General features: G+C 35.5%; 1 protein-coding gene across 3 annotated transcripts in view; it reads left to right on the top strand.

Annotated features, from left to right (window-relative positions):
* LOC123528306 (uncharacterized) overlaps window positions 1-14,833 on the top strand; it is a gene marked incomplete at its 3' end in the record, with an annotated part of 46,448 nt that overhangs the window by 13,905 nt on the left and 17,710 nt on the right. For 2 of the 3 annotated variants that reach the window (XM_053534570.1, XM_053534568.1), the window contains 6 exon segments: window positions 3,467-3,581; window positions 4,017-4,069; window positions 4,281-4,312; window positions 8,592-8,627; window positions 8,845-8,919; window positions 9,172-9,195. In XM_053534570.1, the coding sequence (XP_053390545.1) occupies window positions 3,467-3,581; window positions 4,017-4,069; window positions 4,281-4,312; window positions 8,592-8,627; window positions 8,845-8,919; window positions 9,172-9,195 (335 nt within the window). 3 annotated transcript variants of the gene reach the window in all.

Here is a 14,833-nt window from a genome sequence, read left to right as displayed (position 1 = left end):
ATACAAATGAAAAGTGGTCTAGAATTTTCCCTACGGCCAGTTATAAAATGTTAAAATATAAGCTATTCATAGTAACCACAAAGGGGAGTAATTCTAAAAAATATGTAACTTCATAAAAAGCAATACTGTTTCATTGAAGGCATTATCTTTGTCTGTCTACGTTAGGGCCTAAGCTCTTATATGACCTTTGACCCCTAAGTGTTACTTTGACCTTTAAGATAGGGGACATGGGTTTGTCCATGATACTCGTTGTCACTGAGGCTAACATTTATGACAAATAAAAGTAACATTGCTTAAATAATTAGTTCAAGTATGGAGCAGAAAAATGTCAATTTTAGCAATTTCGATCATTTCAAGGGCCATAACGCTGGAGATACTGGTCCGATCTGGCTAGCTATCGCACTTGACTAAGAATGTGTAGTAATACATTTTCTGCATAAGTTATGTTGACATCACAAATAAAATACTCTTAAACTAGTTATCGAGTGCACACTGACAATTTGGGCAATTTTGACGAATTCAAGGACCATACCTCTAGGGATACTGGTGCGAACTGACTGATTGCCGACCTTGACCTAAATTGTATAAAGATACACATTCTGTATAAGTTATGTTTTGTTTTGATGCAAAATAATCTAGATATTGAGCGAACAATGTCAAGTTTGGCAGTTTTGACAAATTCAGGGGCTATAACTCTGGAGATCCTGGTTCAAACTGATTGGTTATTGAACTTTGCCTAGATTTTATAGAGATACACACTAATATAAGTCTGGTTCAATTATGATACAAAATACTTAGTTATTGAACGGACAGACCGCCCAACCGCCCAACCGCTCAACCGCACGCTCGTAAAGGATGAAAACATAATACGTCCCATTTTCTTTTCGAGCGGGTGTATAAAAAGTAATTCAAATGCATATTTAAAATTGACTCAATTAACAACCAACTTGTTTCTATATATTCTAGCATAAAACTGCTGTTATTGTCACTTTTTGGGGGTGTTTTAACAGGAGAGAAAACGTGTTTTAACAGAGAGATTCTCGCACTCACGTGCTGTTAAAACACCTTTTTATATATGCGCGTTCCGTGGCAAAGCGTAAACGTCATTCGGCCCCAAAACGGATGATTCAAAACGAAATGACGTCAACATAAAAAACAGCTCAGACATTCCCGCGCATTTCATGGAAATTTAATGACGTTGAGGTAGGATGTATTCATTTATTAGTATTTTTTCCGCGTTTTATGCTAGAATAGCGTTAGCGCATGTTCATTTCATGTTATAACATCTGCAGAATCCCTCGGGATTCTGCAGACGTTATAACACGAAAAAACATGCGTTATCCCTAATAATACTTTCTGTCAAACATTAGATGAAGGTGAAGAATTCCGTGCAGTCTTCTGGGATAAATCTAATGAAAGCTTTTAACTGGGCATGGCACAAACGGCTTTCGTTTAAGCTAGAATCTACAGGTATATGTGATGCATATTAAATTCGTTTCATGGAGCAGAAAATTGTTCTTCCTCGAGGTTCATCTGATACTGTTTATATCTCAGCTGTTGTACCAGAAGGCTCTATTGTTGGCACCCTTCTTTTCATTGTCTTTATTGGTGGCTTGCATTGTCCTTTATATCAGTTCAACTGTCAGACTTTTTGCTGATGACACAAGCTTTTACATTTTTGTTAAGAACATAATCATTACTGCCGAAACCCTAAAATAGAATTTCTTGACATTTCTCGTATACCATGGCATGTCAAACAAAATCTTGCATAATTCTTTGTATATGCATGGTGTTCAAATCAACGAGGTGACGTCCCACATGCATGTTGGTGTTAAATTTCAAATGACAGAAATTGACACAAACATATAAGCAGCATTAAAGAAAATGCGTGGAAACGTATCAGCATGATAAATATCTTGAAATTTATTCTTGACCGTAATTCTATCAAAACTACCTGTCTGTCTTTTATATGACCCCTCCTGGTTTATTATCGATTAACAAGCACAGAACCCTTCCGTTATTTGAATTTTCCGCGAAAAGGTGCCTCATTGATTCATACGAAGCTACCAGCAGTTAGTTTTACAACTGACATCAGAATTTTACATGTGTCGGCTGTATAAATTTTCTAAAGAATTAACAATCAATATCTCTCACCTTAATTTACAGACATCCAAAATCACGAAGTTCTAATTAAAACAAATATTGACGGGGGCCAAAATTCGAAATGCACCCTGCTACCTTGTCAAGTGAAATGTAAACATACAAAAACAGAATGTAAACTATTCACAGTTATACAATAAATAAATTCGAAATGATGAATGAAAGCGATCTTAGAAATGCTTCTGACTTTGAATCATACAGTGATATACATTTAATTGACATTGCATATTTATGTTGCATAAACACATTCTAGTGTCCACGTGTAGTTAAACTTCGATTGACATACATATCCATATCAGGCAAGCATATTACGTTGTCTAGACAGGAACTGCATTAGAAAAGTTCATCCAAGATTTTTCTGTAACGTTGATGAAAATATAAACTAAGCGGAGTTAAATGTTAAAGCAATGTGGCCTGATTAGATTTTTCTTATACAAGTAATGCTAATCATAGTATAGATATAGCCCGCCAGCTTTACCCAATAGGGAGAGTGCAGATCCCCGTGCATGCGTATGTTCTCCGTGACGATTAAATAAAAGGCATTGTGTCTGAAATAATCTGTCCGCCACCTCTGAATCATGAGGGGAAGTTTGCAGTTTCTTCCGGAGAACAGGTTTATACCGGCACAAATTCCAGGAACACTTGTTAGGTTAACTGCCCGCCGTTTCATACTAAATACTGTTGAAAAAGGCGTTAAACACAACAGTATAGATAATCAGATTTTGTGTTCAATGGTTGATATTATATTTTCTGAGGGAGCTATAAATAAATGCAACTTACAATTCGACAGATTCGATAGCTATAGCATCCTTCTACAGTTATTGACAATATAACCCGTGCAAACATTAAGAACAAGTGAATTGAACTAAATTTGATATAATAGTAAACATCTGCTATTAGATGGAGATGTTGTCGTACAGTATATAATCACGGCTTTTACATCGCTCAGTTGATAAGATCTGCCGAGCATTTAGTCTTCTTAAAGAAAATCAGCGTAATAAATTTCTTACCTATTAACTATATTTACAGGGTTACTGTTACCATAGATAACGTAACAATGACCATGGGCAGTAGTTTTACATATTATTCCTAAATGATCATACACTTTTTTTTCCACACGATTCCTGCCAGTTCATTAAACTTTGAATAACGATCGATTACTTGGCAGGCTGGCACGCTCTGGTGCTATAAGAAATCATTGTGTTAGTGTCTGAGAACAACTGAGGAAAACAAAATTGCAGAATGAACAGAATGAAGTTAACGTAAATAAAAGACATTTTTTATTGTTTTTAATTATGTGTTTCAGTGTGGAGAGCTACCATCATGTGGCCGGCGAAAATTTCTGCTTTTGCCTGAACTATTCTGACCTGCAAAAGAAAGAGCCACTTATTTTCGCTTGTGAAGTTGAGAAAACCAAACAGGTATCACAGTGTAGTGTTTATGTGGTTTCGATTGCATTTAAATATTCAAATTCTTTTGACGTACTGGTTTCAGATTACCTTTAATGTTACTCAAGATACTAATAATAATGTTTGTTAAATGTTTTGCTTTACTGTGCATTAGGCAAACTTTCTTGATTTTTCAATGGCGTACAATAGTTTTAATGAACTGTAGTGGTTTGATGTCTTCAGCTCTGTTGTAGCAAAAGTACAATTGATGGATGCGTGTAAACGTATGTATACTCCTGGAGGTATCCGGCGATTGCAAAAATATAGAAATTAATGGCCCTAACCGATCTACTATTGTCAAAATATGTATGAACTGATCTTGTGTTCATTTTAAATTTGTTTTCTGTTATTCGTGTGTTAATACAACCTTTTAACATTTTTGGACAATAAATATTTGTTATTTTATAGACATGGATGAAACATTTTGATGAAGCTATTAAAGCGATTAATGGATCATCAGCGTAAGATATTATTTTTTTTAATTTTTAATAACTTTACAAATTTGCCACGTTGTAGTAAACTGTAGTACTATAAGAAGCCTATTCGAACTTGCTGAAATTATTTAAATATAAGTTCTAATGACGTTTGTATCCTTAGACTGCAAAATTTAACTAATTGACGATCCACCTTTTAAAATTTGTTCATCATAAGAACTTTTACTTCCAATTTCAGGGACAGCGATTACGAAAGCATTACTGGAGAAGGTAAGCGTAAACATATATGCGTAATTTAAATGATCATCTCTTTTTTTCAGTACTGTTATCCTTCTAGACATTTTAAACAGGGCAGGCGGGGCTCCATGGCTGAGTGATTAAGGATGTTGACTTTGAAGGACTTGCACTTTACCGATGCGGGTGCGAATCTCTTGGATTCTGCCTTTTTAAATCTTGTTTTGCTAACATTAATCATCCCAATGAAAAAATTGCTACTGCAAATTTGTTTTAAAACCGGTGGCATAAAATCAATATTTTCTCCGATTTAGTCAGACAGAACTCTTATAGCTTATTTTAGTTCGCAATAATATTACTGCGTAAAATGAAAAAGTACAAAATATCAAAAAAATCACTAACAGTGTAGTTTTTTTACAAATCAAAACCCAGATTTTGTAGAAAACCTCACATGATATGGCAACAGACATGTTGTACTTTATTTGACAATGTGTAGAAAGTAGTGTTAAATGATACAACTTTCAGGAATGATTATTCGCTTCATTTATTCCACATTGAACTAATTTTTAAAATCTTAGGAACTACATAGCGAATTCTTACAATATAGAGAAGCTTCTGAAGAAACAAAAAGTGATTTCCTCCTACTGAGAATCGACCTGTCCTGTTAAGCTTATATTGCTTTGTATAATGTAACGCTTTCCTCAAATGAACACAAGGAGCTCAATTTCGGACGATTTCGCTGCACAAGAAAAAGAAACAAACTAAACTGGAGCGCTGTAATTTAATAGAATTCCGTAAATACATCGTATGCATTTAGGTCCGATTTGCAGCGTACATGCACTCACACTGAGTTTTTACTAACACCGTAATATGTACAGTCAAAATCACTTTACTTAAATGGAGCATGCATATAAGTTCCACTGAATCTTGTGATATCGAAGGCTGGAATTCACAACGTCTGATTTGCTTCGACTGCTTACATACTTGATATGAAATCGTGCTCCTATCCCAAAAATACTCAAGGAATGTTTGCGTTGTGATGCGATATCACACCATTGACTATTTGAGAAGCTGACGTTGTCGACTTGTCTTCCCAGAGACTAATTACTTTTAAATTATGCAGTTCTGGATAAGTCAAATCACTGAAAAAGGAGGGAAAAGCATTAGGTACCAATTGCAAGTACACATGAAAGCTTTCATCCTCCTAATACATTCAACGACTCAATGTATTTATATCCAGGTGGTTACTTCATTTCAACAATTTTATTAGGGACGATCAATGTGTTTGAAATCAATAACATTATATTCATTTACTTTACGTTACGTCACCTACACGCATGTACACATAGAAATACACATTGAATATTCAATATTGGTCATTATTTTATAGTAGACTGGTATAAAATAAGAAAACTACTATATTATATTTTGGAGGGTTGTACATTTCAAATAATGTAATCCGAAAACATTAAGTATGTGTTAAGGTGTAAAATATAAACAAGACAAATTTTTAGCATCAACAACAAACAGCTCTTACCAGTTATTAGAAAAAAGTACGAACGTTGCTGCAATATTCAGCAAAAGGAAACTCCGCGCCAAACTAAGCAGTATATGTAGTACTGATATAACAGGGGGTTATCTAACGATATTGGTGTCTTTTGCTGTAGACGCAAGGCAAACAGACAGTCTGATGGGGTTTCATGAATGTTGGAGAAAAAACAATGCATTTGTAGTAGGAGCAGAATTTTAATTGTATTCAGTAATCGACATTTGTATATATCCAATGATCCATATGCGAAATTGAAATTTAAGTTTCGGTAAATGAAACGAAATGTATTGTATACACAAGGTTGTTTATAAATTGAAATTTACGTAGTTGTTAATCCAAAATGACTTAGTGTCAGATGTTATCAAGACCATTCTTCTGCGGAATGACTAATCAGGAAGATATGGGCTCGTTATGGTACTTTCAAGCTAAGTGACGAGGAATGAATAAGGTGTGCAATGAATGAAAACAACATACATAATTTTATCCCGCCCTAGGGTCGTAACACTTAGAATTTAGAAGGAAAACCAATTAATCAATTTAGATAACCAAGTGCAAGTGGCATTATTTAACATTGAACTGTATTAACTTACAAAAGTTAAATTAAGGACATAATGCCTTATTCTCATTTGACACGGGTGCCGTGCGATAAATTAGTCTACGCTTTTCCTTGCGTTTCCTTTTTTTTTTTTGGGGGGGGGGGGGGTGAGGGGGGGGGGGGGGGAGGGGGGGGGGGGCATCGTAGCTGGCTACCGGCTACGGCGTATGTGTTCACATTGTATTCGAGCATCGTGTAATGTTTTTGTATAGACTCTCGGGGGAAGGCCGAGAGAAATCCGTAGAGTCGCTGCGTGGAGATAATAATGAAAAACATGCAATTACAGTGCAGTTGCCGTGCAGTCTCCACAAGCTTCCCACGGAAATCGTACGACGCCCATACGGCGACTGTGCAGAGGCTACCTAGAGAAGATACAGTGACGGTGCAGCCTCCGTGACGTTTTTAAAAGTCCTAGTACGCTTTGTATAAGAAGGAGTGTTGGGAACTAACTCAAACTTCTGCTTTTTAGTTTGAGCTATGCCGCTCTGAATTTAAGTGGTACTATCATTTCGTTGAAGAAACGGATAATGAAGACAAGTTGGAGATGGTCAATATATATAACGATCTGAAGCATGTTTTACCCCTTATTAAGGCTGCTGCATGGCAATCGTGCGGCTGTTGTGGGGTTGCCAGGCAATGATTGTTCTGTTTCAAAAGTTATGTTCGGACAGCGAGCGGCAACCTGGCTAAGGTCCGTGCGAAGGTCCCACGAGTCTAAATTCTCCGTACAATTTCTTTTGGGACACCATTTCCACGAAAAACTCGTGCGTTGGCTGCACGATCACGATTACGTCCTCCTTACAATACCCGTGCGCTGACGAACGCAGGCCAAATACGAAATAGGCATAAAATTCGCCCTTTGGAAAATTCAACAATAGTTGTTTAAAAAGAGTTAAAGGAAAAACTATAAAAGCGTCAAAATGCTGATAATATTAAGTGTTTTGAAAAAAAACTTAGGATGACGATAAGTAATTCTAAAAGCTACTACTAAAGAAAAAGTTTGTAAACCACCAAGGGCGTAATATTTCCTTCAAACAACTGCATAAATTTGAGGATCACCTTTTGCTTTATATAAAGTAATGTACACATACAACAGAATGGCTTAGACAATTCACACCTGTCTGGGTTTTGCCATTTTATCATTAAACATTTTATTATAATAACAGACCGTCCTATGACATTTTTCGAAAGATAAACAATTATCAGAACTAAACAAACTGGAATTTAGAAAGCAGATCTGAGGTTATGAAGCCTGTATATCACAGGAACGGTCAAAAGAAAAGAACTAAAAAGTAGGCACCATATCCAAGGGGTGATTCTACAATACCCAAGGTTATGAAAGCGGGAGTATTGGAATCACCCAGGCCGAAATGGTCATGCTGAGAAACTAAACAGTACCAATAACACGACATTAAAGTCGTGCTTAACGATCTGAGAAGATAGGCATCAACGTGTGCTTGTGAAATGTATGTATTAATATTTATGGAAAAAGCACTCTCGTCAAAGCATTTTTTTCTGTCGCATTCATCAAACTGATAACGAAAGGAATTTTCCACGTGATGTCCGACAGAAATTGCTTTTTACTCTGCTCTTTGATTTCTTCCCTGTCGTTTCATCAAGTGAAACTTATTTTTCTTTTTTGTGCTTTTAAATCTGATGCAACTATCATGAGCCAGGTCAGACATTAAAAATACCTGCAAAGTTTGCAAATCGAAAGGAAAAAATCGTCATTTACAACATACAATGCACTCACAAAAAGCCATCAAAATACGCTGTCATTTTTTTATCGTAAGTCAGTCCAGTCATGGAAATTTTGACAGGCGGCATGGCCTTTAAACATTACAAAACGGGCTGATATATTGGACCCAAACTATGACTCTAACCAACTATAACCCGATCCCCAAGAAGGTCACAATGTTCGATTGTTACAGGGAATATTTGAACTGTTGCGGAAGTTTTCAACAGAAAGCATGCGTTGTGGTGCAACGATTAAAAATGAAACTTTAACAGCTCTTTGTACACCATGATACAGAAAGGTACCATGTTACTATTTGGCACATTAACAATCATGAAATTTACTGAACCACGCAGTTTTTACCGAATTTTATAAAATTTGATGATAGGAAAATATTATATGAACAGCATAAATAGACATTTAATCTTTTTCACAGGACGAAATAATTCCAATGGTATGCTAGTGTTACCAGGTCAGTAAATGATTTTTTAATTAGAAGGTGATTTTGAAAATAGTTACCAATTGCTTTATCTAAGTTTTTTATTCTAAACTGACATAATTCAATTTGCTGTTAAAATACTAGTATTTCTGGCTTTACATTTGATATCAGTTTCTAATGAAGTAGCATTACGTGACAAAATTTACATTAACTAAATATCTATAACAGCAGTACTAAAATTCTTTTAAAGGCAATCAACCCGCCATTGTAGAAGTTGACGGTTCCGGCTATCTGAGAGCAAAACAAATGAAATCATCTAATAAGGGTAAGCAAATAATAATTCAAAATGTTCAATCGCAAACGATACTATCCTATATTACATTCGAGTAAAACGCAGTACTACACAATTACGATTACACACAAACGCATTGTAGGCTTCTTGCTGAACATAAAAGAGTTCTGATGCAACTGAGTTTCTGTTTTCAAAGATACAGGTGAAGCAATCCGCCCGTTATATTTATGGTCTCCATTATATACGTTGTTGCATTGGTCATATTTACGCTATTTTTTTTTTTAGATTTTTGCCAAGACGAACAAAAATGTAAGTATTACAACCCTTTTATTCCTTAAATAGGTATATTCCTAACATATAATTATACACTAGGCCACACCGAATTGATAACTTGGTCAAAGGATTTCCCGCTCCATTTTTTAAAACATCAGGAGAATATGTTTCAGGCTCCGTATCAGTATGCAGAATTGACAGTCGATATGACAATAACATTGTGTAAATAAATCTGGGAAAGGTCATTAGGATGAATTTTCGCGAGACATTTTCTTCTCAAAATGAACAATAATATCTCATTATTATCTTATATTAATAGTTTATAAAAACAAAAGTTTGCTGCGATCCTTGAAATTATACACATATATATCAGCAATAGCTGGGTAGTAGTTAAATGATAAAAATGCGGTATAATGAAATTTGGACACCACATCCAGTCTTACCTCATGGAAATTTAATTCTGTATGTGTAATACAACAGTAAAAGTTTTAGGCAGTTATGGTTTCAACGATTTTATCATCAGAAATTTGTTTGTTGGTATTAAACATTACCCCGTTAGCTCATCAGCAAGAAGGTAGTAGGTATTGTTTACAAACTGCCAATTTTGCTAATTGTCTTAGTAGTGAAAAGACTCGAAGCAAATGGCTAAATTGCCAGATTATCTGATATCTGCCTGTTGTCCCTTCTCTCGATGTTTGTAACTAATTACATTGTAGCGCGTCCCGGTAAACAAAAATATATTAATAAGAGTCATATGCTTAGTTGCCACCATATATTCTTTGGACAGTTTGTCATTAAACTTTCATTATTCAAGGATCTTTGGTTCTTTTATGTGTTTTCAAACCTTTTTGATATGGTTTGGCAGTGTTTTTTATTCTTGTTACAATGTTTTATTAATTGTTTCTTCCAGTCGCTCCTCCCAGCTCCAAACTTATATCCAAAAATATTTTTTTTTATTTCGCTCTCCTGCTCTTAATTGTTTTTGGAAAAAATCCGATTACCAAGAAATTAATATGGTGTGGCCCTATATAAAATTCTGGACTATTTTGTATTCTTTATGTATGCTGTGGTTTGGAATACAAATCTGACGAGTAGTAAAATACTTTTGTTTCTGCTACTCAGGTAGGAAAAATTACATATTTATAAATGTACGCAGCTTTTGTTGCTTGCAAAATTTAAATACTTATCTTTAAAGTATATTCACAATAAACCATAATGATATGCTACGTTCAATTTGACGTGAATCCCTTCAATTTAAATGTAATTCAGAAAGTTATTTAACATTTTTCCGAACCATGCAGTGGTCTACGTTTTAAAATGTATCTGACAACTAAGAGTTTGGACTTTTTTGCGTTGAAACAAATGACTGTATTCTTTACAGTTATTCTCAGAAGACAAAATGTAATGGCTTTACTTGGATAAAGTGTAAATATAATTGGAACTGATCTTTGCTTGAAATTTTGTATATTTTGACTTCTGTACATGGAATCTACAATATTGAAGTGTTACGTTACATCACACAACGACAGTTAGTATCTATGTAACATACTGTTTGAGAAATAATATTACTGTAATTTTAAACAAGCAAGGTATTACCGATATTCATTTACGAAAATAAAGCCAATTCATAGAAAACACACAATTTTAGTTTGATAAACTGTATTATACGTTACCTACATTGTACGTTAACAAAATGACGTTTTTTATTTTTAATGTAAAACATCGTTTTGTAATCACAGTTTACTTAGTTTTAAACAATAACACATACATTTCTTAAGCAATAAAAATAAAACATAAATATAAACTAACCAGAATAAATTTATACATCTTTCATTAATTTGATTTCGGTATATAAAATATAAGGTAGAGTGACTAGATATGGGTTTGCACCCGATAGTAAAATGCAACGTGACACGTCTATAGTATTAAATGAAAATAGAGATTCAACTACTCGCTTACTGGAAGTGTCTGTTGTATATTTGCCGACACCATAACCAAGGTCAACGACTTGGGTTCTTATATTTTCGTCCACCGATAGCCGACTGGGTCATGATCGGCAGATGCGGATCCACAGCGTGTTTCTTAACAAAAAAGTGAAATGCGTTCGTTGAAGATTCTTGTTATTGGTGAGAGCGATTGTATTTAGAACAGGGCTAGAGGTTTTCCGACCTTGATGGCCAAGGCTGCAATATTAGCTGCAGATATTTTATTCTTCCAACTGGAGACCATATGTCGCCGATTCTCTTACGACATCTACAGAAGAGTCCGCCCACAATGATAAATTCCTCCACTATGAAAAGCTAGAATGTCGCCATATGACGTACAGTTGTGTCGATGTGTTATTAAATCAACAATAACAAAGTCACTTTGATAGGACATTTACCATACCTTAGAACTTTGATGGCTATGTCTTTTCCTGTCAAAATGACAACATGCCACATTGACATATCAAGATAACGCGTGTTTTATATCCTTTCTGGCATCAACCATCGCATAAATGTTAACAACGGCTCAGTCTTGAATGGGTGAATCCACTTTGACCTCAACAGACACATTGTGGCAGATGCTTCCCTCTGTAAGATTTTTTTCCATCGTGTCTCAGACTTGCAAGTTCTGCCGATTCTACGAGGGTTCTGCAAACAGTTACATGTGATTTGGTTTGGATTTCTTAAGTGGTACGTTTTATCAAAATTATATTTATTGCAAACCTTCAGAGTATTTCCACTTTACCAAAACACATGTTTGTAATCTATTTACCAAATCGCGAATAAACAGACTTCTTTTGGTATCTATTTGAGACACTGATAAATAGCGCTGCCAAGAGTACTATTGGACTTATACTTATGTCAACACCTTGGAAACAAAAAATATTCACTGGGACTCGAGTCAGGTGAATAGGGCGGATGGTTTACAACCCTCACCTTTTCAGAAGCAAAATATAAGACTTAACAAAGTTGTGCTTGTGAAAGGAGGCATTGTCGTGTTTAAGATGAACTCTTGACCATTTCTTGCTTAGAAGTTACTTATTGCAAAATTCTTTCACTATCTATACTACAGAGTTCTTGTAGAATCGTCCAGTGCCTGTATGACCAGATGGACTATGCCTTTGAACTACTAGCGCGAGAATTAAAGAATTTCGTACACAATCTCTTTCCAACTTATGGTTCTCTTGGCAATACAGGGACGTTTTTATCTGTTCGCTTCCATTTCTTTTTATCTGTCCTAAATGTGCATCACCTAGGTTTGTCAACTGTTAGCAAAATAGAAATAACCCGACTATCACACCATTATTACGTTTTCAAAAGTTCTCGTTCAAATTTAAGGCGTTGATTCTTGAGCTCATCAGTGAGCAAAGTAAGTCTTTCTTAGGTTGGCTATATCTTTTACCAACAAAGGGGTGCCAATTTGACAGATAATTTCCAAGCTTTTAGAGCTTTAACTCACTTTAAAGGGTTGCATATTAAAATGGCCAAAGGTCCATTTATACCACACAATTCTTCAAATAACTTCTTTGAATCTATATCAAAAGATAACAGGTAATAGTAGATTTAGCCTATACGGCATTTGATAAGCTACGAGTTTCAGTCTTTCCGTCCATTTTACAATGTTACAAGTCCATTGATCAGTGTATATGACTGCATGGAATTCAATCTGCAATTTCCCGGTCATTTGAAAAGCAACTTGCGCTCGATATAAACGGATATCATTAGCTATTCGACTCAACATTCCAGTGCAATGACGTTTATTAGAAAATACTTGAAATAAATCTACTGAGGCCCTTTAGTTTTAGAACCTTTTGCAAGCCTTCGTATTACATGTACGTGGGAACGGATTTCAATTCACACAACAGAATCTATTTTAAGTCACTTTTTATGCATGAAGTATTTTGAGATGGAGATTGTGCAACGGATGCTGTAATAGCATATGACACAAAATTAATCTACAGTAAGGTGAATTTGTATTTTGTTTGCAAGACTTTGACTTAAAAGAGGATTTGTCATTTACTCCAACGTGTATGTTTTCTGAAACGGGCAAGCTTAGATTTGCCAATAAAATATGTAAGAATCTGTAAGAAGATTAATAGCAAACTTGGTTCGACTGAGTCTGTTCAAGCCTAAGTCGCAATTGAAGTTGGAAGCACCTACCAGACAGACCTTCAAACAGACAACGAGTGTAGTTATTGATGGTAGGCCTTTCAGCACGAATAGGGATACGAAAATTGACCGGTGTGCAATCCTGTTAAATACACCATCTGTCGAAAGTAATGTAACTGCCGCTGTAGAAAGCTATCCTTTCAATACCAGAGAATAAAAAGGCTGTTTTCTCTCATATACATCTCAATAGAGGACAAAATTGCGAGACACTGAGAACAACTAATAACTACGGATAGGTACGCTGAACTATGTTTTTATGCGCCTGACAACTTGCCCAGCGTGTGGACGGGACTGCGGTGAACTTCGTTGAACTACGCTTAAGTACGAACAGCCTCGAATAACTACGTTCTGTTATGGCAAGGTACGTCTCAGTATGGATAACTATGTTTTAGAACGTTTGACTACGGATGAATAAGTTTCAACACAGTTTGACTAAATGCACACTCAAATGGCTACGGATCGCTCAAACTTTTGTGAATGATCAAAGGTTGGAGAAACTTGCAAATTTTGGATAAGTCTTGAACACGTTTTGACGAAGTGTTGGTAAGGATTGATACGGATTACTTCTTTGAGGTACCGCTCAGGTACAGATCGATACGGATTACTACGTTTCTATCCGTGACGTAGCTATCTGTGCCGTATGTGTGACTGGTACTGATAGATATTTGCGAATTTAAACTATAAAGACTGTGAACACCTAAAATGATCGATATTGTAAGTGGACCATCTCAACGTAGTGTGATAGGAAAGAACATCATGTGATAAGGTCTAGCTAATATGCAACATTTGTCCATCTGTCCATCTGAGAAAAGTTGTATTACGTATGTCTCCAAATGTATTCGACCTACATTGATTACACAAGCTGTGCATCTGAGACAAAGTTGTCAAAGTGATTTAGTGTGATCGCTGTGTATCTGTCGTCGTCGTTTGACGTAAACAATTTTGTTCTACTTTTTCTAAAGAGAAGAGTTCTAAGTTTAATGTAGAAAGTATGGTATCTGAAATTTTAAGATTGTCATTCTGTAATTTGATTTACTGACCTACCTTTTAACGCCAGATTACAACTTATTTGTATTCCGCTTTTTGGAGGGTCAGGTTTTTGGTTTTTTACTGCAACACTCCTGTGAGGTTTGCTAATATGTGTTAAATAATGATGTCACGGTTTCAAATATCGAGGCCATAGATCCTGGACTATCTGATTCAAATGGAAAGATGTCACGTGATCATTTTGCTGTGATATTTGACGCTAAAGCATCCAAACCACCCCCAGTACGAAAAACTGTGTCGTACAGGAAATTACGTTCGATCGACATTGACTCATTTCGAGAAGACATACGAAGAATAGATTTCTTTAACACATAGTGCACTCCATCTGATACTGATATCGATGAATTTGTGGAGGAATATTCAAATCAGTTAATGTCTTTAGTAGACAAACACGCCCCTTTGACTACCAAGACTATTGTGTTAAGATCTTCATGTCCTTGGTATACCGAGCAACTCCACAAAGCAAAACATCA

Source organism: Mercenaria mercenaria, unplaced genomic scaffold, assembly GCF_021730395.1.
Source record: "Mercenaria mercenaria strain notata unplaced genomic scaffold, MADL_Memer_1 contig_3811, whole genome shotgun sequence".
In the NCBI taxonomy this organism is placed as follows: Eukaryota; Metazoa; Mollusca; class Bivalvia; order Venerida; family Veneridae; genus Mercenaria; species Mercenaria mercenaria.
Note: the sequence above shows the minus strand (reverse complement) of the source record. Positions and strands in the feature narration are given on the sequence as shown.